The sequence below is a fragment of the Stegostoma tigrinum genome, chromosome 11 (genome assembly GCF_030684315.1).
Source record: "Stegostoma tigrinum isolate sSteTig4 chromosome 11, sSteTig4.hap1, whole genome shotgun sequence".
Taxonomy (NCBI): domain Eukaryota; kingdom Metazoa; phylum Chordata; class Chondrichthyes; order Orectolobiformes; family Stegostomatidae; genus Stegostoma; species Stegostoma tigrinum.
Window position 1 is genome coordinate 24980054 of NC_081364.1, and position 27948 is coordinate 25008001.

The 27948-nt window shown below is 39.9% G+C and overlaps 1 protein-coding gene across 4 annotated transcripts; it reads left to right on the plus strand.

Annotated features, from left to right (window-relative positions):
* Window positions 1-319: 319 nt before the first annotated feature.
* Window positions 320-27746, plus strand: tsen2 (TSEN2 tRNA splicing endonuclease subunit). 4 transcript variants are annotated; one of them, XM_048548195.2, is made up of 12 exons: window positions 320-578; window positions 2407-2638; window positions 5590-5671; window positions 11379-11418; window positions 15789-16308; window positions 18001-18078; window positions 18559-18609; window positions 19714-19852; window positions 24389-24425; window positions 24521-24632; window positions 27371-27460; window positions 27589-27746. In XM_048548195.2, the coding sequence occupies exons 2-12, from the start codon at window positions 2450-2452 to the stop codon at window positions 27646-27648; spliced, it is 1398 nt and encodes a 465-aa protein (XP_048404152.2). In that variant the 5' UTR covers window positions 320-578; window positions 2407-2449; the 3' UTR covers window positions 27649-27746. The 4 variants fall into 4 exon arrangements, with proteins under 4 accessions (XP_048404152.2, XP_048404153.2, XP_048404154.2 ...); XM_048548196.2 differs by lacking the exon at window positions 320-578 and adding an exon at window positions 586-764; XM_048548197.2 differs by lacking the exon at window positions 320-578 and adding an exon at window positions 822-879.
* Window positions 27747-27948: the final 202 nt, after the last annotated feature.

The window sequence follows — 27948 nt, forward strand, 5'->3', positions numbered from 1 at the left end:
TGGCTGCTTTCTTATGGTTTTTAAAATCACGTGGGGTCTAGCCAGAGTAGATGTTTTGCTGGCAGGACTTCAAGAAAAAGGACTGTACTTTGATTGGCAAAGGAAATAATTAGGAAAATGGGATAAACACTTTAAGCACCAGGCGGTTGGAATCTAGGATGTATGGTAGAAGCAGATTCCCCTGGCTTTCAAAAGAAATTGAATTGTTACATGAAAGAATTGCATGAGGTTAATTGTTTTAGCAGGCCAAATGGCCTGCTTCTGTGCAGTGCCAGTCTGATTCTTTCAAGAGTGCCAATCACCCTGTTCACACATCATAGATGAGGCAAATAGGCAGTTTCCAAAAAGAATTGAAAAACTCAGTTATGAAGGCATTCGTAAGTTATTTGCTAGAACAAATCTAAATTTGTGTTTTCAATACATTAGACGAAGAAAGCTTCATGCACAATTGATTAATGCAATCGAGGCACTTTATTGCGGAAACTCAATGGGAACGAAGAAACAGTAAGAGAGGGTTCGGTCGGTGATGTTTCTGGGTTGCACTGGCGGCTGATGCTGTGTGGACGCTTGAAACGGCCGTGAGTATTCTGGTGGTTACAATGTAGCAATGTTTGTGCTTGTTGTGAATGGGAATCTGGAGTATCAGTGTTCCGAACGTCCCTGTAACAACTGTTGGAATGTTATTTCCTTCCATTGCGGCACTTCACAGTGTGCTGACCGGTTTGGCTGACCCCTCACGGTAGGAGTGGGGTGGAGGGGGTACGGTACGCGCTGGGAATGAACGGGGGCGGTGAGCAACAGGGGCAACTGTGTTTTTGTGGAAAGCATGTGGGGAAAAAGGCGCAGATGGGGAGAAAAATGAAAAGAGAACAGTGGAAGGTACAGTATACGCGCGCACAGTAGATACAGTGGGGTGAGGAAATGGCCAGAGTTATGGAAAGGCCTGCTGTAGAGAGGAAATGAGGGACTGAAGGGGATGGAGGAGTAATGCAGAATGACATTTTCGAGTTTGAGGAATTAATTAGGTAAAAGCGGAGGGAGAACCTGTCGGTAAAAAAGACAGCCAATGCCTGGTTATCTTTGATTCCCTGAGATCTGTCTGCACATTGACAATCCGTGAAACCCCCCTCTTGGGTATTGTATAGCCCGATCATGATTCCCTATTGGGAGAAACGCTTCTGAAGGGTCTCAATGTTCTGAATGTAGACATTGTTATGTTTGGGGTCAAATTGGGAAGGCTTTTAATGTGGACTGTAGTCCATTGGGGATGATCTGGTTTCGTAGGCAGGGACTAAGAAAGGTGATATGGCTGTAGTATCTGGTTTGCTTCAGGATATGGTCGAGCAGTTTCAAGGCCGAAGAGATTACGAGAGAGTTGCAGTGGGAGAGAGATCCCCTGAGGTTGGTCTGGAGGGAGGAGGGTAACTTCTTCAGGGTAGGCATCCTTAGAAGAGGCTTCGCAGTGAGGTTAAAGTTGTAACAGACATAATAGAACCGCAGATGCTGGACAATCTGAGATAACAAGGTGTAGAGCTGGATGAATACAGCAGGCCAAGCAGCATATTAAGAGCAGGAAAGCTGATGTTTTGGGCCTAGATGAAGGGTCTAGGCCTGAAACATCAGCTTTCCTGCTCCTAAGATGCTGCTTGGCCTGCTGTGTTCATCCAGCTCTACTCCTTGTTATTCCATGATTCTCTATGACTGAATCTCAGTGGAGAGGATTGCAGGAGGAAGAAACCCCTTCTCCTTGGCTGCAACTGCTTGTGACGTCTGTCTAGAGAGGATTTGAGTGGCAGACCAAGCATTGATGATAAAAATATATCAGTTTGTTAAAACAGGTACTTTAACAGTTGTTTAAAACCTTGTTGGAGACAAGCAGCATGGTGGCACTGTGGTTAACACTGCTGCCTAATAGTACCAGGAACCTTGATTGCATTTCAGCCTTGGGTGACTGCCTGAGTAGAGTTTGCACTTGCTGTCTGTGTCTGCGTGGGTTTCCTCTGGATGCTCCAATTTTCTCCCACAGTCCAAGGATGAACAGGCTAGGTAGATTGACCATTGTAAATTGCTCTGTAGTGGCAATAGATGTGCAGGCTAGGTGGATTAGTCATGGAAAACACAGGGTTATGGGGACAGGGTGGGCATCTGAGTCTGGATGGGATGTTCTTCAGTGGGTCAGTGCAGACTCAATGGGCCACATGGCCTGTTTCTACACTGTAGGTATTCTGTGTACATGGCTATAAAGATCTGAAATGATTCATTATAAATTAGCAGTGATACCTTCCAACAGAATTGTGTTTGGCATTTACCTTATTAAAAACTTCAGGGAATTTATTAACTGGCTAAGCTGCTCAGTAATTGTTTACCCATGTAAAACCCTTAACTTCTGAATATTTTAATTTGAAGCAACCATCCTGTCTGAAATTACTTCAAAGGAATCTTTGGTGCTATGGCAGAAGCAAACTTCTGTGCGCCAAAAAGAAAGAGAAGAGTGTATGAATCTTACGAAGCTCCTTATCCTGTGCCATTAAAACGAGAAGAATCAAATGCATATGAACAAGAACATTATTATGCAGAAATTATGAATAACAACGTAATTGTGAGGAACCCAGACAGTATGCAAGCCCTTTATGGAAAGGTATTTTAGGATCATTGCTTTTTCTCATTTACTTTAATGATTTGAACGTGGCGTTATAGGGCACAATTTCAAAGTTGGCATATGACATGCAACTTATAAGCAGTGAGGAAGATAGATAGCCAGGAGCAGACATAGACTGCTGGTGGAATGTGAAAACATGTCGGACGTAGGTAGGTGGTTCAATTTGAGTGGAAGAATCAGGTAAAATAATACAAGCCGAGCTGTACAATTTTAAAGGCTGATGCAAGAACATAAAAGATGGAAGGATTTCACAAAGAGTTCATTTAATATGCCAGGACAGATTAACAATTCAGTTAATAAAGCATATGAGGTTCCAGACTTTGTAAATTGAGGCATTGAGTGCAAAAGTTAGGAACCTTTATAGGTTCCAACAGCAGGAATGTGTTTAATTCTGGGCACTATACATTAGGAAGAATGCAAAGTGTTGAGAGGATGGCCAACTTGATGTTTTTCTTTTGTTATGCATTGATAGGATGTTTGAGTCCTCATTACCAATCCATAATGCCTTTGAGAAAGTGCAGATGAGTCGCTGTCTTCAGCTGGTGCAGTCCTGTCCATTACTTAGCTGATGACTGAGAGTAGACTTTGGGAGTAATTGGTCAGGTTGGAGCTGTCCAGCTTCGTGTGGACAGGCGATATCTGGGAAATTTTCCACATTGTCAGGTTGATCCCAGTATTGTAGCTGTATTGGAACAGCTTGACTAGGGATGCAGCAAATTCTGGAGCTCAAGGCGTCAGTACTATTGTTGGGACATTGTCAGGACCTATAGATTTTACAGCGTCCAGTACCGTCATCTGTTTCTTGATAGCATATGGCATGAATCAGACTGACTGTGACACAGTCAAGAGGATGCCAAGGCGGATCATCCACTCAGCACTTCTGGCTGAACACAGTTTCAAACACAAACAGAAACAGAAGTTGCTGGAAGATGTCTGCAGGTTTGGCAACATCAGTGGAGAGAAATCAATTAATGTTTTGTGTCCAGTGACCCTTCTTCAGAACAGTTTCAATTGCTTCAGCCTTATCCATTGTACCTGTGTGTTGGCCTCTGCCCTCTTTTTAAAGATGAGGATATTTGTGGAGCCTTCTCCTCCAGTGAGTCATTTCATTGTCCACCACCGTTCATGACTGGATGTGACAGGACTGCAGAACTTAGATCTGATCCATTGATTCTAGGATCACTTTGATTACTGTATCCTGCTTCTGCCGTTTTGCATCAAGTAGTCCTGTATTGTAACTTCATCGTGTGTATGCCTGGCGCTGCTTCTGGCAGGTGCTACTGCACTTTTCATTGAACTAGGTTTGATCTCCAGGCTTGATGCTAATAGCCAGTATTTGCCAGGCCATGAGGTTACAGATTGTGGTTAAATAAAATGTTACTGATGGCCCACAGTGCCTCACAGATTCCCAGTCTTGTTCTGTGAGATCTGGTTATCACCTTTCACAGTTAACACAATTGCCACACATGATAATGGAGTAAAAATGAAACTTTACCTCCACAAAGTCTGTGCGGTGGTCACTTTTATTGATAGTGGCAACAGCAGATGCACCTGCAACAGATAGATTGACACCAGATGATCCATTTGGTTTCATTCCTTTCTTTCGATTTTTTTTTTTAATGGTTTGAGGGTGGCTTTCTAGACCATTTCAGAGAGCAGTTGAGAGGCAACCATATTGCTATGGGTGTAGAATCACATGTAGCAAAACCAGTTAAGGATTGCAGATTTCCTTCTCTAAGGGTATTAGTGAACTTGAATAAAAACCAAAAGAACTGCAAATGTTGTAAATCAGGAACAAAAACAAAGTTTCTGGAAAAGTTCAGCAGGTCTGGCAGCGTCTGTGAAGGAGAAAAATAGAGTTAACGTTTTGGGTCCAGTGACCTTTCCTCAGAATAGGAAGGGCCTGAGGAAGGGTCATTGGACCCGAAACGTTAACTCTGTTTGACCTTCAAAGATGTTGCCGGACCCACTGAGCATTTCCAGCAACGTTGTTTTTGTATTAGTGAACCTGATTGGCTTTTACAGCAATCATTAAGGGTTTTGTGATTATCATTAGACAAACTTTTTATTTCCAATTTATTCTCTTTTTGAATTTAAATTTCACCAGCTGCAGTGGTTGGATTTGACTGCGTGTTTCTGGAGCAGTAGCCTGGGTCACTGGGTTATTAGTCCAGGGGCTACACCACTGTCTCCCCTTTGTTGTTTACTGATGGGATGTGGGTGTCCAGCATTTATTGCCCATCCCCAGTCGCCCTTGAGAAGGTGGTGGTGAGCTGCCTTCTTGAACCACTGCAGGCCATGTGCTAGACCCACAATGCCCTTAGGGAGGGAATTCTAGAATTTTGACCTGGCAACAGGAAGGAATGGTGATATATTTCCAAGTCGGAGTGATGAGTGGCTTGGAGAGGGGCTTGCAGGTGGTGGTGTTCCATTACTTGAATAGTTCCAGAGATGTGAAATAATAGTTAATAGAGGCTAGATTTTCTCATTATAACTGTGAAGGTTGAGAGAGGAATAGGTATGTTTATTATCATAAAGGGTTTAGATGTACTATGAGGAGAAACTGTTTCCAATGGCTCATGGGTTGGTAAGCAGAGAGTACAGATTTAAATTGATTTGCCAAGAGCTAGCAGCAACATAATGGCAAATCTTTTTTAGGCACAGTGAGTAGGATTTACAGTGCACTGTCTGAGAGGGCAGTCGATGCAGTCAACACAAATTCGGTCACAGCATTCAAAAGGAAATTGAATTAATACTTGAAGGAGAACAAGAAATACAAGGATACAAGTAAAGCAAAGAGGGGTTGGACTAACTGGATAGAAACTGGCCTGTCTCATTTTACTAAATTATAACAGCATCGTCTTTGTTTAACTGTTGAAATCAAAAATTTGGTAATGTTGAAAATCTCGCTAAATTTCCTCTGTTTAAAGGGTTATTTTGGAAAAGGGGTGTTGTCGAGAAGCCGACCAGATTACAATATTTCAGACCCCACTTTAGCTGCCAAATGGAAAGGTAAGGATCTTCCTTAACCACTTATTAGCCTTTTGTTTCATCTGTTATTCATAAATGATTATTTGCAAATTGTCTTTTACTGAACACCCACAATGAATAGTAACCACTTGAATTCAATTTGGCATCAGGTTAGTTGCACTCAGTACCAGTAAGAGATCTGTTTTATCCAAAAAAAGTCCTGTTTCATTTGTTCCTTCCATTTCTGCGTACTCCATTTCAATGGTGCCTGTGGAACAAGAAGCTGTATTTATTTTAGGTTAGTTCTTTGAGTTTGTGGTTAGGTGGGGCTGGATATATAATATAAGTGATGAAGGTCTCAGACACCAGTTGAAGAACCGTTAGGAGACTGGCATTGTCTCCCCAAATTAAGTGCTACTAGGCCCTTGTTCAGTCAGCATCAGATCCTCCCCAGAAAAGGGGCTTAGGAAGTGGAAGTCCCACCTTCCAAAAGCTTCCAGGTAATTGGAGTCCGTCAGTGCCACCAGGAGCAGTGGCTGCTGCCAGTAATACTGTAAGGACATTAGAGGCATCATTGTTGGATCTCCACACGTGGGTCCTTCCCCACTTCCGTTACATCCACATTGTAAAACATGCACCCCCAAAATGGTTTTTCGTTTGGCAACTTTTAAGGACACGGTAGTTTCTTGTATGCAGAGCTGAAGAAATCAAGTCAAATATTACAGACTTTAAAGTAGGTTAATGCATCTAAAACATCACAAATGTTGAGCTATTTGTCCTTCTCAAGTTTTATTCATGTTTGGCATGAGAAGGTTTAGTTCAGTGTGCGTTTACAATTCCCAGATTTCCAATATAAATATTCGAACTTAATCTGTAAAAACTGAATAATAGCTAGTTCAAAATGCCAGTATGCTATCCCAAAGGAAAGTGAGAGCCATTGAAACTGTTTGTTTTCAGACAATGAGAACATTCGACATATTTGGTCATGGGTTAAACCCAGACTTCAATAATGATTTCCTACCAGCTCAATATAGCAACTAGCCAGCATATTTGTTGTGAACTGCCGTACCAAGAAATTGTTTAACTTTTAAGCTTGTAGCTTTGTTAGAGATTCTGGGAAGCTAGTTCACAACTTGTGGAAAGGTTAATCCAGACCCAGCTGAGACAACAGGTACAGGAAAGGTACATAATTTTTGATATCTATTAGTCACAGTGAGTGAGACAGTGCTAACTTGTGATTGGACCATAAAATACAGGAGCAGAATTGGGTCATTTGGCCCATTCTGGTCTGTAGCATCTTTTGATCATTATCCCACATTCTCCCTGTAATCCTTGATTCCTTTACTGTAATTCTCTCCCTCCGGGCATCGTGGGTCAACCTATAGCAAGTGGACTTCAGCAGCTTGAGAGGCTGTTCACAACTAGCTTTCGAAGGGCAACTACTATGACAGTGCTGTCACTTTAAAAAGGCTATTTTGCCTTTTTTCTTTGAAGAGAGATTGTAAAAGCAGAGGTGCAGAAGAGTATAGGGAGTGGAAGGGGTGTGGCCAGATTTTTTCTTGTTGTTTTGGCTCAAGCAGTCACAAGATATTTTGAGTACCAGAAGTGTTGCAAGCTTCAGTAAAGGATTCCTCTGACCTTCTCTGAAATCTCTCTCGAGATGTTGTTCTCTCCTGTCTGTAAGAATCTGAATTTGAATTTACCTTTTTGTTGACGGGTGTGTTTATGGGATGTTACTATATTGGAACAGTTAATTAGTTAGATTCCTGTATCTGGTTAGTTAGGTTTTCCAATAGTTAAATTACTCTAAATTCTGCTTTTTATTTTTGTTCGTGTTTCAACTATAGTGGTTAAAGAAATCTTGTTTTGTTTAAAGCTGTGTGGTTTGTCGAGTTGCATAACACCTGGAACTCCCACCACATATTTGAACTATATGTCAAATTTTAGAGAACAACTAAATAGAGTGGGCAAGTTGACTAGACAGCATTTAAAAATATCACGGTATATCTTGAAACAGGAAGCAGACAATAAATCGAAAACTCACGATTTTGCTAACAGAGATAAAAGTGTTAGTGTTACCTCCAGTGATAGGTCAACCTTTAAAAGTAAGGTTTAGTGGAACTTATCAAATCAAAAGGAGATTGAGTGAGGTGAATTATTTGATAAGGTCTCCAGATAGAAAGAATTCTCACGGAATGTGTCATGTGAATATGTTCAAAAGGTAGTTTGATAGGGAAGGAAAGCAGCAGGACAATGTCTTATTGGTTACAACACAATTGAAGAACCAAATTCAGATGATTCGGAATTGAAAATACCTCAATTTAAATTGGACAATGAGGAAGTTCTGAAAAATTGGGATAAATTATTGAGTTACCTTCCAGAGTAAAATTGAAATGACCCAAAAAGGGTATTACTGTTGCATGTGGAAATATGTAGGAATAAGCAGGGAAGTACGAATTTAATTGTGCATGATGTAGATATAGGAAATGCTGCTCCAGTAGGTAACTTCCTTACAGAAACTGAAAGAACTGCAGATGTTGTAAATCAGGAACAAAAACAAAAGTTCCTGGAAAAACTCAGCAGGTCTGGCAGCATCTGAAAAAAAATTCAGAGATAACATTTCAGGTCTGGTGACCCTTCCTCAGAATAGATGGTAGCTGGGAAAATGTTGTTTTATATCCAGAAAACATGTTGGGGATGGGGTAGGGGGTAAATGATATGATACAGCCCAAACAGAGAGAAGAGCAGTTGGATTGACAAAGCACTCAGCATCAAGTTCAATAATTTTAGGGCCAAAGCTCTCCCACGTCCTAGCCCCCTACCCCACACACACCAGGTCTTGTAGCCTGCTATTACATACCATCTATTGTTAGTCAGTAACAGTCCTCATTAACAACTGTTCACCCTCCTAACTAGCTCATTATCAACTCCTTTTTCTGCCCAACTGCTCTTCTCTCTCTTCAGGCTCTATCCTATCGTTTATTCCCTACCCCACCCCCCTCTCTGTTTCTGCATATAAACTGACGTATTTCCCAGTAACCATCACCGGACTGACCTGAAACGTTAACTCTGATTTTTTTTTCTTCACAGATGCTGCCAGACCTGCTGAGCTTTTCCAGCGACTTCTGTTTTCGTTAACATCCTTGTAGATTTTAACCTACTAAAGTTCACACGCGTTCAAGAAAAGATTGAACGCATGTTCCAAGACAACATAATCCAAGTGAGTTGCAGAGACTGGAGCTCACCCATAGTAATAGAGCCAAAACCAGATGGTACCCAATGATTATATGTAGACTATTGCAAAGTCACCACAGCCACAGAGTCTGATTCATACCCAATTCCATGTTTGGAAGACTGTATTAAGAAGGTGGGACAAGCAACTTAGAAATATAAGTTGGACTTACTCAGAGGATACCGGCAGGTACTTTTATCCGAAAGAGTGAAGACAGTTTCGGCTTTCGTGACACCGAATGAGCTGTATCAATTTAAAGTCATGCCATTTGGTCTGAAAAATTTGCTGGCCACATTTCAAAGACTAACCAGTAAAGTCATTTCTGGATTACCCAGTTGTTCGGTGGCAGGGGTGAACAGACTGAAGTAGAATGTAGTGGTGAATGACTCTAAGCATGCAAACAATGTAGTGTATATAGTGTACTAATAGATAAGATTAAGGCATTTAAATTAAAACCATCTCTGTATATTGATGATAACAAGGTGTAGAGCTGGATGAACACAGCAGGCCAAGCAGCATTAGAGGAGCAGGAAGGCTGACGTTTCGGGCCTTGATCCTTCTCCAGAAAAAATATTTTTTTCTGAAGAAGGGTCCAGACCCGAAACGTCGGCCTTCCTGCTCCTCTAATGCTGCTTGGTCTGCTGTGTTTATCCAGCACTACACCTTGTTATCTCAGGTTCCCCAGCATCTGCAGTTCCTACTATCTCTATGTATATTGATGGTTCGTTTTTTTTTGAAGTGGGAAGGTGTGACAATGCTGTCACTTTAAAAATATTATTTTGTCCTGGGTTTTTTTTTGGAGAGGTTGTAAAGGCAGAGATGCAAAAGAGTCTAAGGAGTAACAGTTTAACAATGGAGGGGGAGTGGCCAGTTCTCCCAGTTAAAACTCCTAGTTTATTTTTAAGCTGCAGCTGTCACAAGATGTTCTGAGTACCAGAAGTGTTGCAAGCTTCGGTAGAGGATTCTTCTGACTTTCTCTGAAATCTCTCTCTAGCTGTTATTTCCTCCTGCCAGTAAGAATCTGTGTTTGAATTTACCTTTTCGCTAAGGAGTGTGTTTCTTGGAACAGTTAATTAGTTAAGTGACTATATCAGGTAGGTTAGGTTTTCCAGTTGTTAAATTCCTCTAAATTCCACTCTCTTTTGTTCGTGTTTCAACTGTATTGTTTAAATTTTGTTTTGCTTAAAGCCAAGTAGTTTGACCAGTTGCATCAGACCTGGCACACTCACTTCATATCTGCCTTTACAATAAGAAAAAGTTAGGGTGTGGGCTACCTTCTTAAAATATTTTGAGGGAGTCTGGCCAGATACATAACATTAGGGGTGGGCAATAAATGCTGGCTGGCCAGCCAGCGACATCCACAAGTGAATTATATAAAGAGCAAGAGCTTATCTACCTCTGTCTTAAATGCACCCAGTGACATGGCCTCTACAGTCTTCTGTGACAATGAGTTCCATAGATTAACCACCCTCAGGCTGAAGAAATTCTTCCTCATCCCAGTTCTAAAGAGTCGTCCCTTCACCCTCAGGCTGTGCCCTTGGGTCCTGTTCTCTTCAGCTAGTAGGAACTTTTCCACATCCGCTCTATCCAGGCCTCTCAGTCTTCTGTAAGTTTCTATTACCTATTTATTCTAATTTAACTATGAGTTTCATCCTTCTAATTTTCATCGAAGAGTGCTCAACCGCTCCTAATGAGAACTAATCCTTTATCTCCAGGTTCATACTTGTAAATCTCCTCTCGGCCCCCTGCAGGGCCAACACATCCATCCTTAAAAATGGCATCTAGAATGTTCACAATATTTCAAATGCAGTTTGACCAGGACCTTATACAGCCTTAGCAGTACATCCCTGATTTGGTATACTTACCCTGTCTGAAATAAATGCTAACACTTCATTTGCCTTCCGAACTACCAATTGAACCTGAAAGTTTACATTAAGAGAATCCTAACCTCGGACTCCTAAGTCCCTTTGATGCTTCAGATTTCTGAAGTCTTTCCCTATTTAGAAAATAATCTACACCACTTTTCTTCTTTCCAAAGTGCATTACCTGATACTTTCCCAAATTGAATTCGAAGTACCACTTATTTGCCCACTCTCTTAGAAGCCTTCTTTTGCCTCCCCAATTCCTCAACACTACACCTCTGCACCTGTGTTTGTGTCATCTGCAAATTTAGCAACAAATGTCCAGACCAGGCTTTCATTTAGTTAAATATTGGGTAATAAATGCATTCACAATCTATAGGACACTGTGGACATATTGCCTTAAAGAATGGCTGTTAATGCTAAATTTGAGAGAATATTTCCTGTAAACATATGCATTAGTCACAGCAGCAGTAATCTTAGTTGGCTGTGTATGCCTTACAAAGAGGAAGACAAGTTACACTTAAACTTATGTTCTTTAGTACATATTGGAAGCAAAGAAGTTTTGTCAAATAATTTAACAAAATATATAGTATCATTGGTTATGATTTACACAACTGATGAAATGCATTCATATTATTCTTTTGGTTGTTTGTAGATGCCAATCTTCTGCATATGCCCATAATTTCATCAACAAAGTAAGTCTGGGCCTGTCATTACGATTTTAGATTCAGTATTCTTGTACCACTTAAAATCTTTATCAGCTACTGCATTGCTTTTTATTGTTTTGGAAGTCATTTTCATTTGTTGCAATTCAGCTCTACAACGCCCTAAATAAATTTTGTTATTGTTGACCAATGTTATTTTTTTTAAACCTCTTACCAATCACTCGTATGTTTTGTAAGGAGAATAAAACAGTTTGTGAAAAAGTGGCTGGAGAGGATGTATCGTATTTGAAAAGTAGAATGTTTAATGTTGTTAAGTTGGCACGGTTAAGGTTAAACAAATTTTGGGAGCATTGCCCTTTGATATGTGAAATTTTAGTTTATATGCAGGATTTTAATTTTAACTGTTTTTCCCCATATCTTTGAGTTTGTGTTATCAAGGTGTATGTCGTGTTTACTTGCACCCAAAGAAGAGTCACGAGACTCGAAATGTTAACTCTATTTTCACTCCACGGATGCTGCCATACCTGCGGAGTTTCTCCGGCAATTTCTGTCTTTGTTTCAGATCTCCATCTCTAAATTTTTGTTTTATTTTTATATACGGTTTGGAGGCAGTTGTCTGTACGTATGCCCACAACACAGAGATCTGTTGCCCTCATCACTTCTCCCAGAAACACAGTTGCCACATTGTTAGAATGCCTGCCTGACTTAATATCACGGTTGAGCCAATTAAGCTCCTGTAGTTGAATATTGGAATAATGAAAACATTAATCCCTGTTGCTTCTTCCTAGTTTACTCACCGAGGCTGCCTTAGGTAGTCTGCAACTCCGCTTTGAAATTTCTATTCTTCCAAATTAATTTTCAATATGCAACTTTCATCATAGCTAAACCTGTAATCCCCTTTTTTTTCACCTCCGTACCTGATTTCTGTAACAGTTTTCTTATTTATCTCAAAGCTGTATCTTTTATTTTATTCATTCATGGGACGTGGGCACAGCCAAAATTTATTGTCCATCCCTAATTGCCCAGAGGGCAGTTAAGAGACACTCACATTGCTGTGGGTCTGCAGTCACATGTAAGCCAAACTGGGTAGGAATGGCAGATTTCCTTCCCTGAAGGACATTAGTGAACTAGATTACATAGTGTGGAGCTAGAGGACACGGCAGGCCAGGCAGCATCAGGGGAGCAGGAAAGTTGAGATTCTGAACCCTTATTCAGAACAAGGTCTTTCTGAGGAAGGGTTGTCAACTTTCTTGTTCCTCTGATGCTGTCTGGTCTGCCGTGTTCCTCCATCTCCACATTGTGTTATCTCTTACTCCATCATCGGCAGTTCTTTCTAGCACGTAGTTTATTTTCCCCTGACAATCAACACCGGGTACAGTGGATGCAGTATACCACATTGGCAGATGTGCAGGTGAACCTCTGCTTAATGTGGAAAGTCATCTTGGGGCCTGGGATAGGGGTGAGGGAGGAGGTGTGGGGCCAAGTGTAACATTTCCTGCGGTTGCAGGGGAAGGTGCCGGGTGTGGTGGGGTTAGAGGGCAGTGTGGAGCAAACAAGGGAGTCACGGAGAGAGTGGTCTCTCCGGAAAGCAGACAGAGGTGGGGATGGAAAAATGTCTTGGGTGGTGGGGTCGGATTGTAGATGGCGGAAGTGTCGGAGGATGATGCGTTGTATCCGGAGGTTGGTGGGGTGGTGTGTGAGAACGAGGGGGATCCTCTTTGGGCGGTTGTGGCGGGTTGTGACTTTCCACATTAAGCAGAGGTTCACCTGCACATCTGCCAATGTGGTATACTGCACCCACTGTACCTGGTGTGGCTTCCTCTACATTGGGGAAACCAAGCGGAGGCTTGGGGACCGCTTTGCAGAACACCTCCGCTCGGTTCGCAACAAACAACTGCACCTCCCAGTCGCAAGCCATTTCCACTCCCCCTCACATTCTTTAGATGACATGTCCATCATGGGCCTCCTGCAGTGCCACAATGATGCCACCCGAAGGTTGCAAGAACAGCAACTCATATTCCGCTTGGGAACCCTGCAGCCCAATGGTATCAATGTGGACTTCACCAGCTTCAAAATCTCCCCTTCCCCCACCGCATCCCAAAACCAGCCCAGTTTGTCCCCTCCCCCCACTGCACCACACAACCAGCCCAGCTCTTCCCCTCCACCCACTGCATCCCAAAACCAGTCCAACCTGTCTCTGCCTCCCTAACCTGTTCTTCCTCACCCATCCCTTCCTCCCACCCCAAGCCGCACCTCCATCTCCTACCTGCTAACCTCATCCCACCTCCTTGACCTGTCCGTCTTCCCTGGACTAACCTATCCCCTCCCTACCTCCCCACCTATACTCTCCTCCCCACCTATCATCTTTTCTCTCCATCTTCGGTCTGCCTCCCCCTCTCTCCCTATTTATTCCAGAACCCTCACCCCATCCCCCTCTCTGATGAAGGGTCTAGGCCCGAAACATCAGCTTTTGTGCTCCTGAGATGCTGCTGGGCCTGCTGTGTTCATCCAGCCTCACATTTTATTATCTTGGATTCTCCAGCATCTGCAGTTCCCATTATCACCAATCAGGAAAGCCCTGGCTGACCGCCATATTCAGGAGATTTAGAATTCCTGTGTTCGGGGCCAATGTACTATACACATGTCAATAAAGAATGACTCAAATACTGGCCTGTGTGCAGTTATTTCACTTGTCCTGCATAAACTCCAACTTGTTTGTATCCTGTCTGGAATATATTCCACTCACTAATTATTCTGTTCAGTGACAAACTGCAGGTTCTTTCCTAGGCAACACCTCACTTTCAAATCACATTCCTGTTTTATAAATTGCTTCAACTGTTTGATCCACTGTCCTGTCCACAAATATTGCAGCCCTTTTCTCCACTAACTAGTCTTCTGTGTATTCTAGTCCCTCCATTGTGTCAGAGCAGGAAGCCCCTCAAGCTTCCCAACTCGATTTTGTAGCATTTTGCAAAGCACAAGAAGGCCATTTGGCCCATCGTGCCTGTGCAGGATCTTTTGAAAGAGATACCGCTTGGCCCCACTCTCCAATCTTGACTCCATTGCATTGCAGTTTGCTCCTTGTCAAGCCTTTATCAAATTTCCTTATGAAAATTACAGTTGAACATCCTTACCTCATCCGCCTTCCTAAATTCACCATCCCTTGTTTCCTCTTATTATGCCTCTAAAAATATATTCAGTAACTATCTGTAGAAATCCTGACCTTTTGAAAGCAAGCTGGAATGAAAACCTGACTGATGGGTGCTTCAAGTATATTCTTATTTTGTTTCAGATTTCCAGAATATGTTGTATTTTTTGAAAGTCTACCTGTTTGCCGTGCCTTGGCCAACTTTTTTCATTTCTGCTTTGCATCCATTTTTACACTATGAAATGCTTAGGTGATTCCTTTTAATTTAACTTTAAATGATAATATAAATTGAGGTTTGTTTTGCTGTGAAATGTGACAAGATCCAAGTTTTTAACTTCTTTTAAGTCCTTAATGTCTGGCTGAAGTAAAGTACTCTTGGCTTTCCAACAAGGAGGGAAATTTGGCATGTCCATGTCGGTTCTTACAAATTTTTACAGATGCACCACAGAAAGCATTCAATCCTGACGAATCATGTTGTGGTATGGCAACTGCTGTGCCCAGGCTCATTTAAAACTACAGAGAGTTGTGCACACACGGTAGCCCATTGTGCAAGCCAACCTTCCATCCACTGACTCCATCTAAACTTCTCACTGCCATGGGAAGACGGCCAACATCATCAAAGATCTCTCCCACCCTAGTTATAATCTGTTACAACCTCTTCTTTCAGGCAGAAGATATAAAAGTTTAAACACGTATACCAACAGATTCAAGTTTAGACTTCTGAATGGACCTCTCAAATTTTAAACTTAGTTGTAATTTTGCTCTTTGTACACCTTCTCTGCAGCCATAACTTTGTATTTGTTGCTCTGTTCTATTATCCTAATGCACTTTGCGCCCTGCCTGCATGCAAAACAAAACTTTTCACTGTACATAGATGCATGTAACAATAATAAATCAAATCAAGGAGCTGCAAGATGTTATGTAAGAGGGATAGGATGAATGGGTCTCGATCTTTTAATTTCTTTCCGTTCTTGATGTCATGTCCAACCAGTATCACTACAATGGTGCAGTTTAGCACAGAATAGCACCATGCGCGACATTGCACAAATCAACATGTTTCCATCAACCCAGTGCCATTTTACTGCTATTGTGCAGTATTGAGTATTTTTGTAAATTTCCGACACAAAGTAATGAGACCATTGAAAATATATTTTTAGAAGGAGTAGTTTGTATTTTTGAGGATAGCTTCTCTGGAAGTGTTATTGCTGGTACTCGCTAACAAATCTTTGTTGTGTTTTCGCTATCACCACAGGTTTCAGCACCATGTAGAGTGGGCGAAAAGTCTCCTGCAAGAACAAGGCCTAGAAGATGCTTTCATTGAGAAAATTTTGGAAGATTATACAAAACCAATAGAATTACCATGTGATAGAACAAGCAGTGAATCTGGTGATCATTCACCAGGAATAAATATCAATTCCCAAGTCTACGCAGCTGAAGAAGAATCTGGTGAAGGAGTTGAAAATATGCATAATGGAGAAAATCATTCTGTCAAAAGCACTCAAAATATGGCACATTGTTTGGAAGGTGATGCACTTTACAATCCATTAGCAAGACTGGCAGACTGTGAAACAACTGAGAGGGAAGCTGTAACAGAAGTACACTGTCCCAGACATAATGATCTCATTATTCACTGTGGCTGCCAGTATCCAGATGATATGAATGAAGTTCTGCAATACAATTCAATTAAAGATAACAAAATGTCCGTAGAACATGAATATGTTCTAGTGGTGGAAAACGTACTTCCATTTAATGATAAAGAATTGAGTAAAAAAGTGAGTATAATGTTTACAGAATGTGTTCAACTGTGTATTAGAATGCTCATCGTATGACTGCAGCAGATTCAGACACTGCTAAAGGCATTGTGTCTATCTGTTCAAGAATTCCAGTACAGTACAATTAATTCAAACTAATCTGTTAAGTAGAAGTGAGTTGTCAATGTGGCAGTAATTTAACAATGAACTATAACCAATATGTTGCTGTTATGACCCAAGGATCAATTGAATACAGATTATTTCATATGGGATGTTTCAAACTCAATACAAAATGCATTATGAATAATCAAGGTAATTAGTACTGTAGCCACCAGATGCATTCATCTTCACAAAAATCTTAACTTACTTTAAAATTTTTATAGGTTTCTATTTTTATTTATCTGCTGAATCTCAAGATCTCCATCATTCTAGTTAAGAAATAGCTTTGCTGTTGATTCTGAACACTGAACAATCTAAAGTTGCCATTGACTTTATAAACTATTGGCTGCTATGGAACAGCCTTAGGGCTGCTCTCTCATTTGAGAGAGACGATTGGTGGTGGCTTAACCTGAGGGTCAGGATGCCTCAAGTGAGGGGAGATGTTGAGAAAGAGAGTTCTTCGTTGTAACCTCAACAGTGCGGGAATTAAACTGATGCTGTTGACATAATTCTGTGTCTTAAGCTAGTTGTGCTAACTGACCCCCAACTGAACAATCTATAATATGAAGCAAAATCAGAAATTGCTGGGGGATCTCAGTGGGTCTAGCAACATCTGTGGAGAAAAAGAAGTCACTGGTCTTGGAACATTAACACTGCTGTCTCTTCACCAATGCTGTCAGACCTGCTGCAGCAATTTCTGTTTGTTTTTTGTTTCAGATCTTTAGCATTTGCAGTTCTTTCTTCTAATCTATAAAATGATCAGCTCAGCTCTCCCTTCACAATTGTGGCATTTAATTGTTTCCAGTTCAGAAAGTACAATATAGCTTATTCACAGGTTGGCTGTTAAGAGCCTTGTTGTTCATTTTTTTTTGTCAAAATTAAACAGGCTTGCCACCAAATTGAGTAACTGATATAATGGGATAACATTTCAAGTGATTCAGGAGCACCGCTTTCAGACTCAGTACCCATAATGTGCTCTTAATTCCATCTTCTATATTCGAACCTAATTGTAGTTCGTAAAAACGTCCTACTCGGTGAAAGCTATGTTAAAACTTAAATTCTGCTGCAGCCGTAAAGTGTACATCTGTAGAGGCAAGAGTAAGCCATTGAATCCTTTGAATCTGTTCCCTCATTGATTTAAATGATAGAAGGCAAGCACTGAGTGGTAGCAAATTCATTAGATGCTCAGGATTATCCACACTCAATGGTGGTTTGCATTAGATAAGCACAATAGAGTAAAGGAACACTCCTGAATTTGTAGAATGATAACCCCATAGTTAAGACTTCTGATTGAGGGCTACAGTGTGACTAAAAGGGTTTGTTTAATAGTATCACCATAAATTGTACTGTTTAGTGTGCAGATTGGTATTTGAGACCCTGTGGAATGTTCTATGATAGCAAATTGCCTTGGGACTATAATTACATCTAATTATATTGCATTTTATTTCATTATCTAGCACTGTAATTTCATATGAGCACAGACAAATCAAAGTATCTACAAGTGCTTCATTGAAAAAAATGGTTTGCGCTCACCTTATGAATTGTTTTCCTTAGCCTGAAGTAACAGAGAGATTAGTCTGCAAAAGAAACCCGTTCAAAGTTTTTGAATATCTTCAACTCAGCTTGGAAGAGGTATGAAAGAGTTAGAAAATAAAAAAGAAGTGTAAACTTTAGTCTTTAACTAGTTAGTAAAGGTAGTTACATTTTTAGTTCAAGTTTGGTGACTATGTAACTTAAATACAAAAATACCTATTGCTCAATTCAAAATATGTAAGATATGTTACAGAATAATATTGAATTGTTTGGTTTATTTAATCTTTGTTACAACATGAACAATTTTTATATGGTGAATGTTTTGAAAGATGCTGCATCATGTTGTTATCAAACGGTTATAACTGTCATGCTTTATATTTTTACGGTAATTTTTAGTTTAATACTTGTTAATTCATGTTTCTTAATATGGTTAAAACATTTTTTCATTTATGGTTAAAGGTTTTATTTAATTAAATTTACATTTGCAATGTTCCTGTTCCTGTTCCTGATAGATTACTAAAGCTAGACAAGCTCATAGCACTTGTATGTAAATTAATACCCAACTCTGTACTGTTTCAGGCTTTTTTCCTTGTCTATGCTTTAGGATGTTTAACCATTTATCACAATGAGGTGAGTTTTGTTTTGTGTTTTCCACTTCATAAAAAAATGATAAAACTGACAATGATTCAGCAACTTTATCAACTGAGACATTAAACCGTGCAAATCAAGAAAATTCCTGATTCAGTTTGCAGTCAGTATTGAATGAGCTGATTTCCACTGGAGAAGTAATAGGAAATATACAATTGGTCTTCGCAGTTCTGCATTAGAATAAGACTCTTCCTCTTCCAAAAGTGTGCTAATTTATCCATTCTCCGCTTACAAACTCAACCCTGGGTGAAAACATGTTTTGTACCCTGAAAATTACTGTCTGATTTTTGAAGATGAAAATAAAGAGTGCATTGATTGAAACGCCAGCATTTTTAGATGTGTGTCATCTGGTTTAATCCCTACTAAAAATACAGAGGTTATGTTTGGTAATGTCTGGTATATGATAATGGTAGAGATAACAAGGTGTAGAGCTGGATGAACACAGCAGGCCAAGCAGCATCAGAGGAGCAGGAAAGCTGGCGTTTTGGGCTTAGACCCTTCTTCAAAAATGGGGGAGGGGAAGGGTAATAAATAGGGAGAGAGGGGGAGGGGAATAGAAGATGGATAAGGGAGAAGATAGGTGGCGAGGAGACAGACAGACAGGTCAAGGAGGTGGGGATGGAACTAGTAAAGGTGATGTGTAGGTTGGGAGTTAGGGAGGGGTAGGTCAGTCCAGAGAGGATGGACAAGGTGAGGCTAGTAGGTAGGAGATGAGGGTGGTGCTTGAGGTGGGAGAAGGGAACAGGTGGGAAGAAGGACACATTAGGGAAGTGGGAACAAGCTGGGCTGGCTTTGGGATGCGTTTGGGGGAGGGGAGATTTTGACACTTGTGAAGTCCACACTGGTACCATTGGGCTGCAGGATTCCCAAGCAAAATATGAGGCGCTATTCCTGCGACTTTCGGGTAGCAGTCCCCTCCCCCGTTTCTGAAGAAGGGCCTAGGCCTGAAACGTCCGCTTTCCTGCTCCTCTAATGCTGCTTGGCCTGCTGTGCTCATTCAGCTCTACACCTTGTTATCTCAGATTCTCCAGCATCTGCAGTTCCTACTATCTCTGTATGATAATGGTTTTTTAAATTTCATTTCAGGAACCTCTGACTATTCTCAAATTATGGGAAATATTTAGTCTGATTCAACCTGGGTTTAAAACTAATTACATGGGTTATCACTACTTCCGAAGTAAAGGCTGGGTGCCAAAAACTGGACTGAAGTATGGAACAGATCTTCGTAAGTATTTCCCAGGCATATGTTTTTACACCACCTCGCTTTGCCATCAGAAAATTGCTCAGGTGAAAAAGCTGAAGCATCATAAATTAACCAAGTTGAATGGATGGGCTCAAAATGTCCTAGGTTAATTCTGTTTTGTACCATGTTGGCTAATCTTAAACAGGGCAACAGTGAAAGTTTTTCGGCTAGGGTCGGTAAAAGATTACTATCAAGTAACTCCTACTGAAAATATAATTTTGGTGTTAGGTAAGGAATTTCATAAGGCTAGACTGTGTTTTAATCCTCTTTGTATCAAATACCTTCTGGATGTAATAATGCACACAACAGATTCTTGAGCAAAGTTAAAGCTTATGGAACAAATGGCCTCAGTATCTTGAGTACAGAATTAGCTGAGTAACTGTAAATAGAGAGTGAAAGTTTATGGATGTTTTTCATGCTGGAGGAAAGTTTTGTAGTGTAGCTCTTCCACCACCAGGGGTCAGTATTTAAACCTTGGCGTTTCCGGATGTATGCTAATGTTTCAGACATTGATGTGTTTGCCAATGGTACAGAACTTGGAAACACTATAAACTATGTGGAAGATGATGTAACGTCTCTAAAAGGCTTAGTTGAGTGATGAACAGGTGACAGATGAAGTTCAATGCAGAGAAATGCAAAGTGATTGACTTTTGAGTAGGAAGAACATTGAGACACGAAATAAAAAAAGTACAGCTCTAAAGGCGATGTAGGAGCAGGGGAACCAGGCTACATAAGTGCATAAAAGACTAAAGATGCCATGTTGAGAGTATGGTTAAGAAAACACACTGTCTTTTTGGCTTTATTAATAGAGCACAGAATACAAGAGCAAGGAAGTTACATTAAATTTTTACAATAGTTCAGCCTCAGATGGTATTTTGCATGCCATTCCATTTGTAACACTTTAGAAAGGATGCAAAAATGTTGGAATGAGTGCAAAAAAAGTTTCCAAGAATAAGAAATTTCAATTATTAAAACTGAAGGGGGAGTTTAGGACAGCTTTCCTCGGTTGATGAGAAAGGTAAGAGGAGATTTAATGAAGATATCCAGACCCCTCGTGACTTTGAACAGAGTGGGCAGGGAGAGATTTTTCCCACTGATGGAAGGATAATCTGCAGGAGATTGTCAAAAGAAGCAAAAGTGATATGGGAAAGAGCTTTTTTACAGGAGAGTGGTTAACATCTGGATTACACCGCTTAAGAGTGGGGGTGGAACAGGTTTCATCAATGCTTTCAAAATGGAATTTTGCTGTTGTTTGTTCACAGTGATGGGATGGGGGTTTGGTATTAAACAAAGTTTTCATTCACCAGTGACAGGCATAACTGGCCACATGCCCTCCTCCTAAGCAGTAACAATTTTGTGATTCAAGATCGCATTTCCCACCAACACCCATCATCAAGTCTTGCACGTGAGGAGTGGCTAGGATACTGTAGGGCAATGATTTAGGGCAGCTTTTAATCAAAGATGTCAGATTTGGCATATTTTAATGTGTACGGTTCCTTTCCTATTACATTTTTGTACAAAATCTCATAATTTGCATCTACCATTTGTCAATATTGTGAACTCTTGATCTGAAATTCCTTCAATGTATGTTCAAACTCAGGCATTTTCTTGATTGGTTTATTCTGTATGCGCCAGCTGTATTTAGTAAGACTTGGAGATTAAAATAAAATTAAGCTTAGCCATCGGCATGATTCAGCTGTTAGAATTATTGCATCTGAGCCAGAAGATTGAAAGATCAAGTCCACAAGTGATGAGAAGAGTAACAAGAAACTGTCTTACATACATTGTCAATCAATGGCTTATGAATTGCATTTGGTCATTGGAGTTTTGTACTTTGTCACCATGTATCATCTGACCCAAAAGAATCTCAGGGTTGCATTTATCTCCTGCAGTTGACCATAATGGAATCAAAACAATATTTGTCATTGCCTTTAATGTCTGGAACCTGTATGAATATTGATGAAATCTTGCTACATTCTTGATCAACAATTCTGTATTGACAAATTAACAAAATTCCTATCAACTGAAGCATCAGAGTCTGTCCTGTCTTTACACAAATACTGACAATTTTGGGGGGAATGCTGTGTTTTCTGTTTTCATTTGATACTTCTAACACTTTCAATGATTTATATCTTCTAATCGTGTCCTGTTTTGCTGTGAATTATGTCTCAATCCATTCTATTACTGTTATGATAAGTTAACCATATCTTCAGTAAAATATTTAATAATGGAAGCTCGAAAACATCATGATACTCATGGAAGACTATTTAAGTAATGAACAAGAGGAAGTTTTGTAATTTATTACTTTTCTTATGTTCTGAAACGTCAAAATTTTTACGTGACTCTGTAATGACCAGAAAATTTCTTAATTTTTATTTTGTCTAGATGGACATTTTCTGAGGCTTAATGCAGCTTTGTATCAGAAGGTTGTGTGTTCAAGTCCTACTGCAGACTACTGAACAGTGTTGCTGTGGTGGAGGCGCTGCCTTTCTGATATTAAACTGAAGCTGCAGCTACCTTCTCAAGTGGTCATAAAAGATTCTGTAGGACTTTTTCAAAGGGTAGAGTTATTCTCCTTGGTGTTCTGGAGTATATTAGCTCATTAACCTGATTATCTGTTAATTATCACATTACCCATTGTGGGAGCTTGCTGTGCCCAATCTGGCTGCTGAGTTGCCTCAGAAGTTAGTCAAACTGAATAGTTTTGAAGTATTTACTGATGCCCTGGTGGACTTGAGGTGGTATATAGTTGCAAATCTTGTTCTCTGCCTCACTGATCATTCAATAACCTACTATCTACGAATTTAGATAAACTGCTCCCAGCCGCCTAGCCCTATGGATGCAGCCGCTTTCTATTGTAATTTTGTTCAAGGCATAATTTTCTAGCAGTTATTGAGACTGATTAAGAACTCTGTGCCCATTCTCTCTGCTGTGCGTTGTTTCTTAATTTACTGCATTTGGAATTAAACCAACACAGAACTGATTGAAATAGAGAACCTACAGAAGGGACTTGGAAGGCCCAAACCTGCCTCCCACCTTTATTTCAACAGCACATTGTTTGTATCTATCACAATGACTGTCATTACTATTGTAATCCAATATTCCTTTAGGAATAGCATTCTGTTTTAGAGAAGTTGTGAGGCGTGATAATTTACAGCAATATTGAATACTAACTAAGGAATCAGATTACCTTTTATTTGCACCATTCATTAAAAGAATTACCTGGCACATTATACACAACTATGAGATTTATTGCAGAAAGATTCTGTTAAATTATTGATGCCAAGTCCGAGACATTTTCTGTCACTTATTATCCATTTCAGTTTGTTGGCTCTCATGCTTCAGGCATTAATGATCTCTGATCTCTTTTTCTGTTTAACATGATACTTTTTTTTATAGGAGATAATAGTTTCAGGTGAACAAGTCCACAGCCATTTTAGGATCAGTTTGTGGTATGTCTCATAGTTCGCATAAGTCAGAAATGATCAAACTTCAGGTTCAAAATAATGGAGCTTCATTGTGCATTGCTGTCAACTCCGTGGCTGATGGATTGACAGGCTGATGTATTGTTGCTTGGCACATGACTGCAGTGTGACAGTAAATGTGGTCCATGGGGTATTTGTTTGCATAACACTTAGTTCCTTGGTCTCACACATCTTTCTCTCTATTTGGTATACGTTCTTTTGCTGTTTCACGCCACTGGCCTTGTTGCCTTTCTCATAACGAAATTTAGCTGTTTGGATAGATGGCGTTATTATCTGTAAGCTTGTGGTCGTGTGCTTTAGTATTATTTACAGCCTATCATTTACACGTATTTTTCATCCAAATCGGTCTTTTACCACCATTAGCACTCTGTTTGGTTTTTGGTCTGGGCACCCTCACCGTCGGTTCTATTTGCTCCTCTCCCCTGAGTCAATAGCGTTAACACACCACTTTCCAGTCCCTTTCAGTTCTGAAGAAGAATCGTTGGACTCAACCAAACTCTCTTAATTCTGTTTCTTTTCACCGCAGATACTGCCAGATCCGCTGTATTTTTCTGAGCCTTTTCTGTGTTTATTAACAATATAACAGTTTAGTTCAGTTTCCTATGAAATTAGGATTACTTTGGAAGGTTACATCTTGTATGTTTATTTAGTTGGCATTTTAGCCCTTTTTCATACATACAACCAATATCTGTTATTGTGAACAAATTGCCTCTGGAAAGTTATCCATACAGAATACAGACTTTTTTTTTGAAAAGTAACATGTTATTTCAGGTTTTTTTAAATATATGAAATTTAGAAGGAGCCATAAACTATCCTTCCTTGGTAACAATTCACTGACATAGCTCAGCACTTTCCCAAGTCAGGTAAAGATCAGTGTGTTTTATAGAGTTCATATAACACTAGATGAGGGCAATATCCTTGTCACATAATAATAATCCATATTTCTTAGGCTGGTCCAACTAAACAAAGTTAGAATGTAGCACTTCCGTGTACCAGATTTCAAAGTGATCTTTGATTTTTCTTTGTGTTTCAGTGTTATATCGAAAAGGACCTCCATTTTATCATGCAAGGTACGAACAATGTGTGAAATAAGTAGTTGTATAAACATCTTGCTCTGCTGTATGTTGTCCAAATGTTCTGATCATACTTTTCTCTTTGTCTGCAGTTATTCAGTGGTAATTGAAATGCTTGATGATAGTTATCAGGGCTCACAACGTAGGCCTTTTACATGGAGATCTCTTGCCGGTTTAAGCCGAATCACTGCTAATGTCTCTAAGGTAAAGGCTCTCATAAAGCATATGGCCTGAAATTCAATTTATGTCAACATTCATAGGATCTCCACAATGTGGAAGCAGACCATTCACCCCATTGAAACCACACCAATCTCTAAAGATCACCCACCCTATCCCTGTAATCCTGATATTCCCATGACTAATCTGCCAAGCCTTCACATCCTTGGACACTGTGGGCAAGACACCATGGCCAATCCACCTAATCTGCACATCCTTAGACTGTGGGAGGAGCCCAGAGCATCTGGAGGAAACCCACACAGACATGGAGAATGTGCAAACTCCACACATACAGTTGCCTGAGGCTGGAATTGAACCTGGGTCCTTTGCGCTGTGAGGCTGCAGTGCTAACCACTGAGCCACTGTACTGCCCTAAACCCCACCCTCTCCATTCTGCTATTTTGTAATGATATTAAAAATTCCTGGTTTGCTCCCATGGTCTCACCTGTCGTGTTTTGTGGGTTGTAAATTTTCAGACCAGGCATCTACTTCTGGTTGTTGAGAAATTTGGAACCTCCATAATAGTAGATGGCATTTGTAACAAAAGAAATTTGTCATTGAAAGAGGTCATTTTAACCAGTGTGGATCTTTGCTGGAACAATCCAAAACTAATCCTTTTTCTCTTCAAATCACTGGATAGTCTTTGTGTTTAGATATGTAGTTGCTATTCCTTTAAAAGATGCAGCAGGCCCCCCACCTCAGCCACTACTTGTGACAAAAGTCATCTCTTGCTCTATTAAGCAGTGTGTCAAGAAATTTCTACCGATCTCTCTCTTCATAACAATTTTAAATTAGCATTTATTTGCTATCCAAAAAGTGGCAATAGGTTTTTTTTTGAGTACCTATTACTTCATTTGTTGCAAAGTATTTTTATTTACGTTAGAGCATGGAGGTTGCCATATAAATGGAAGTGAAAATAGTTCCCCTATCTCAAATATTCTCCTATTTGAACCTTAGTGCTGATTTCATTCAGATGGATCTACACTGTACACTCTGTGGATGTAATGCCCTTTCTATTCCTCAAATTCCCATTTTTTTTTCTACAGCCTAATGATATAAATTAATCATAATCCCATTGATCTCGTACTCTGTTCCTTTATTTGTTTAACCCAAAATACCATTTCATTATCTTCATATTTATCTGCAAGGGTACTTTTAAGGGAAACTGCACTCGCTCCCCTATGTCGCTTTTTCTTCAACATGTTTCAGCACGTATCCGTGGATTGTAATGCTTCTATTGCGGGCAGCACAGTGTTTCAGTGGCTAGCACTGTTGCCACAGCGCCAGGGAACTGGGTTCAGTCCTAGCCTCTGGTGACTTGTCTGTGTGGAGTTTGCACGTTCTCTCTATCTGCGTGGCTTTCCTTCAGGCACGCTGTTTTCCTCCCACAGTCCAAAGATCTGCAGGTTAAGTGGATTAGCCAAGCTAAATTACCCACAGTGTCCATGGGTGTGTAGGTTAGATGGGTTAACAATAGTAAATGTGGCGTTACAGGGATTGGGTGGGGGAGTATGGTTTGGATGGTCTTCAGAAGGTCAGTGTAGACTCAGTGGGCTAAATGGCCTCTTTCATGTGCAGGGATCCAGTGATATCATCTTAACCCCCTCAACATTCTTAACTTATCTGCTTCGTGTTTTGCCTATTTTGCTGACGTATCTAGAATCTTCTGAAGCCTTTTTCGGCTATCCCACTTGTTGCTCTTCTAATTAGAGCTGTTCAGATTATGATAATTATCACAACTAAATTTATTTCTTAAATCTTTAATTGGTCATTAGCAACCTATAAAAATATTTCTCCAATTTATGATTTTATTATGTTTTTAAAGTTGAATATGTATTTTGAGAAATAGTCCTGGTCATACAGCACAGAAACAGACCCTTTAGTCCGTGCTGTTCGCAAACTAAACTATTCCCACCTGCCTGCACATGGCCCATATTCTTCCAAACCTTTCTTATTCGTGTATTTATCCAAATGTCTTTCAATGTTATAACTATACCTGCGTCCACCACTTCCCCTGGAAGTTCATTCCACATACGAACCACTCTGTTTAAAAACAAAATGCTCCCCATGACTTTTTAAAATCTTTCTTCTCTCACCTTAAAGATATGCCGCTTAGCTACGTAGAAAGTTCCAAATAATTTTGCAGAATAACTGACGGCTGTATAGTTTCCAGCTGCCATGTAGTTTTTTTTTTAAAAAGTTACATCATAAACCATTTTTGTTAACTGATCTGCATTTTAACATTTATTTTATTCAACATTATCCAGTTCACAGTAGTTGGCTCGAAAGTATTGAAGTTCAAAGATATGAAAGACAGTTGCTAGTAATTTCTTTCTGCAGATCAAAATAAGTACCAAGTGTCTATTTTTGTTTGGAGATTAAAAATAAAAAAAAACCGCGTTAAAGATCTGAAGAAAGAATTGTGGAAATTACAATAGACAATAGGTGCTGGAGTAGGCCATTTGGCCCTTCAAGCCAGCACCACCATTCATTATGATCACGGCTGATCATCTATAAATACATGGGGGTCAAGAAGCATCTGAAGAAGAAATGTAAGCAGATGTTTTGGCTGATACTTGGTCATCATCTGTGCTGTACTGTTCTATGTTCTATGTTCTATCATGCCACATTGAATTGCTGCCATACTTTGTCAGATAAATATTTTCTTATACTAGAGTTTTTGCTTATTTTAATCTTGGCAGTAAAACGTCTTTTTTTTATTCTAGGAGCTTCTGTTGTGCTATTTAATTAAGCCATCAAATATGACTGATGAGGCAATGACATCACCTGAATGTATGAAGAAAATTAAAGCTCAGGTGAAATAGATTTTCTTTTGTGTTATTATCAGTAGATGAAAAAACCAACAGTAACCATAGTGTTAGCCTTAATTTTGTTTATATCATATCATTATCTGAGAACTAATTTTTCTTTTCCTGTGTTTCAGGAGCTAATTGTAAGCCGTTGGATTTCTTCCCGTGAACGGACTGACCAAGAAGAGTTGTAGCATATTATAAAGTATTAATAAAGTCGGTTAATGCAGGGCCCAAATAAATTTATGTAAAACTAGATGTACAGTTGAAGTTAATAAAATTGAAAAAGTGACTTTTTTTGACTAATTCCATTATTGAGTATTTGCAGTGGTGACTTTTTTAAATACCAGGGTAGTTCAACTGTTTAAAAATTATTTGGGGGGAAAAAAAACTTCTCTTTTCAACAAAATGCAGTGTTAATAAAAGTCAAAACAAATGTACCAATTTTAACAACTGCTCTCAATCTACAATGTTCAGTTCTCTGCTGTTTCAGG